The 3,140-nt window shown below is 42.9% G+C and overlaps 1 protein-coding gene across 1 annotated transcript; it reads right to left on the reverse strand.

Annotated features, from left to right (window-relative positions):
* Window positions 1–1,385: 1,385 nt before the first annotated feature.
* Window positions 1,386–2,759, reverse strand: LOC123172459 (probable jasmonic acid carboxyl methyltransferase 2). Its single transcript, XM_044589419.1, has 4 exons — window positions 2,685–2,759; window positions 2,123–2,515; window positions 1,783–2,049; window positions 1,386–1,694 (listed from the first exon to the last, which is right to left on the reverse strand). The coding sequence occupies exons 1-4, from the start codon at window positions 2,757–2,759 to the stop codon at window positions 1,386–1,388; spliced, it is 1,044 nt and encodes a 347-aa protein (XP_044445354.1).
* Between the last annotated feature and the right edge of the window lie 381 nt (window positions 2,760–3,140).

Genomic DNA, 3,140 nt, shown 5'->3' on the forward strand with positions numbered 1-3,140 from the left:
ACTTATGGCATAATAAGAAAAGGAATATTTGTTAATTATCTTTAATGATGACAAGGAAGGGTTTTGACATATTTGTGGAATATTTGGGAATTTTGGGAATTTTGTGGTTTCACAACCTACCTTTAATAGAAAAAGGAATATTCCCAATAAAAAGGATATTTGGATTGGGCTAGGATGAAAATGACAAGGTCTATGAAGAGTTTTGAGGATGACAAGCCACTTGGGAGAGGAATCAAGGGTGATCTCTCCAGGTTTCAAGACCACATAGCCATAGAAAATCAATTCATAGCAGAAATCCAAAGAAAATCAAAATAAAAAGAAAGGGCCAAAAATCAGGGTGTGCCACCAACGGTCATCGGCAAGAAGTGTCCTCGCATAGACGATGTCACGGGGCCATCAAACAACAATAATAAGAAGAAGGACTAAACTAAGCAGACTATATATATATGTTGTTGTTCGATCATATTGATTCTTTATCTCTGTTTCCCCTGTAAATCTCATCGCAGATGGTTAGTAATAAGTATTCGACAGACATCTTTTACATTATCGCCCACAAGTTGGTTTCTTGAATTGTGTGCCCTGTCGAGCGTACAATTCACAACAAAAAATCATATGCGTTATCTATAATTATCACACACAATTCTGATTACCGACCTGTTTGCCGGTTATCACATACGTGTTGTTTTGCCGGATCGTTTGCGTACTTCTAGATCATCAAAAATAGTTCATCCGACAGAACTGTATGCTGTTTATCACACACACCTTGATATGGCTGTCTGTTTCTGTCATTCTGGCCCATCGAAACAGTTTGTATGGATCAATTGTATGCCAAATATCGCAAACACAACTCTAATCTGAATTGTGTATGATACCTCCACCATAGCAAATGGTTCGTGTTATTGGGCACAATTTTATTATGACGTCGTTTACGATTAATGCATCGCACAAAGTTTCGTCGAAGGGTCTTTGATTGTAGTATCACGTTAGCAGCATCCTGCAGTAGTTCTCATTGCAAGCAACAAGAGGGGTTGTGAGCCGTTCACACGCACAGACTCAATTACCAATAAAGGTGTCTGATTGTCCCTTGAGTCAGCCATCCAAAAAGATGGGAAGCCACGAGCGATGAGTATGCTTGGGCTGGGGATGATCCCCCAGAAGTGCAGATCGTTGAATCACAAACGGTTCACAAATATATCATGAAAAGATTCCAACTCCACACAGATCAAACCAACAAAAGCAACATGACACAATAACATAAACTCACCAGATCTGAAGAATCAAATATATGAGTACATCGAACTCTCTGTCTTCATGGCACCACCACAAAGAACTAGAGTAACCTGTGTGCCTGGTCATGCCTTCTTGAGGGATACCGCTAGCATTGGTCATGGGCTTTTGGCAAGATCGACTTGCAAGCTGCCTTCCAAGATCCAGCGTCGCTCCAAGGTCCTCACGAATTCATCCATGACTTCTCCAAAATGATGGACTATTATCGGCTCAAATATGGCTCTGGTTACACTAGCAAACCTGCTTGGGACCACAAGTGCGCTGTCCAGACCAACAAAAGGATTGTTCACCTGCATCTCAGTGATTGAAAATGAGCCTTCATCTTGGATGATCTCCCTCAGCTCTTTGTTGGAAGGTTCATACACAGGCAAATAGAAAGCGTCAAAGTTTGCTTTGTCGATTACACCCTGTCAAAAGCAGACCAAAAGATTTGGTGGTCAAATACTCGGTGTTTGTTAGCAAATTATAAAAATACTATACTAGAAAAAACCATACCTCTGAGACCATGACGCTTAGAATATGTGCTATGAATTCCCAGAGGGGAGGGAATTCGGGGGTGATTACATCAGAATCCCTCCCTACAAGAGAAACAACTATCCGGCCTCCTGGGATCATTTCTTTCGCCCTCAGCTCGAGGAAACGTGTAAAATCTTTCCTGAACTGTTGTGCATAAGCCTGAAGGACCATTGGGCGCCTTTCAAGCCTGGTATGCTCGTCAATGTCATACGCCGGGATCTGGTTCCTTGTCAGACCTTCAGGAGCCTGTAAGGTAAATAAGGTTCTGCTTACGGAAATAACAAGTAAAGCAACAAATCGAGCAGTTTTAAACTCACACCTGTGAGAGCCAATGCAGGCTGTTCGACGAGCAGACAAGGTGCAAGGAACCACTAGTGAAGAGCCTCTCGTAAAACGACCCGGGTAAAACCCCAGTCATGACAATAGACTTGTTGCTTCGACGTAGCGTGACCAAGCTCTTCAGCACCATGTTGAAGTCGTTGTCAGGCAGGTCGTTGAGGAGGACAGACACTTCGGGAGGTGGCTGTAAGAACTGGTGGTTGTGATTGTGGATGGCCTCTATGGCAATCGACACTAGCGCTATCGCGTTTGGGCCAGAGGAGCAACCCAGGTCGGCAATCACCATATTTGTGGGCAACAAGGTGCTAGTGCTGGGGCATAAATCGAGGATAGCGGCTTCTATCAGGGGCTTCATCCTCTTCTGTTCACCATTCTGTAATCGACATCGAGGTACAGTTTCAGAAATTGTGGTCCTTATAATATTCTCATTCTTCTTTGAAATGTTCCAAACCATGTGTGAAGAAATTCTTGACGGAATTGTCGATGGAAGCCAGGTGTCAACAACATAGTGAGTTAATCTGGAGGAATAAATATATATATACATGAACAAAGGAGTTGCGAGCATAGCTTGTTTCCCCTTGTCCTTGATTCATATGCACCGTCAACATGGACGCCATTGCCAGCTTCTTGAAGCAGGACTAACCTCAGTCACCTCCAGATTAAAACTATGTGAAGGAACCAGCTTATAGTAGCTAGCTGGAATGGCCTGGCTCGCATATATATACCCGATCACGATTGCATGCTGCGGAATAATTGTCGACTTATTGAGATCCGAATTTTTGGAAACAGTCACGCCGCGGAAAAGTTGCCTCTTTAATGAGATCCAATTTTAGGGAATATCTGACACCTTTTAATGGCTTTCCGATCGCGTGTGGTCAAACTGTTGGCGCTTTAATGGGCTCCGATTTTACTCCTACAACGTATTTTTCTGATGTCGTGATTAATGACTTTCCTGTCATGCGCCCCGAAATTATTTATGCTTTAATGGGATCCGATTT

Source organism: Triticum aestivum, unplaced genomic scaffold (assembly GCF_018294505.1).
Source record: "Triticum aestivum cultivar Chinese Spring unplaced genomic scaffold, IWGSC CS RefSeq v2.1 scaffold40841, whole genome shotgun sequence".
Classification (NCBI taxonomy): Eukaryota; Viridiplantae; Streptophyta; class Magnoliopsida; order Poales; family Poaceae; genus Triticum; species Triticum aestivum.

What these genes read in the sequence shown, in the direction of transcription:
- LOC123172459 (XM_044589419.1), bottom strand. Translation starts at nt 2,759, where the DNA reads ATGGCGTCCATGTTGACGGTGCATATGAATCAAGGACAAGGGGAAACA. An exon ending in GCCTGCATTGGCTCTCACAG is followed by an intron (nt 2,050 to 2,122) that starts GTGTGAGTTTAA and finishes TTTACCTTACAG; the next exon opens with GCTCCTGAAGGTCTGACAAG. An exon ending in TAAGCGTCATGGTCTCAGAG is followed by an intron (nt 1,695 to 1,782) that starts GTATGGTTTTTT and finishes TGCTTTTGACAG; the next exon opens with GGTGTAATCGACAAAGCAAA.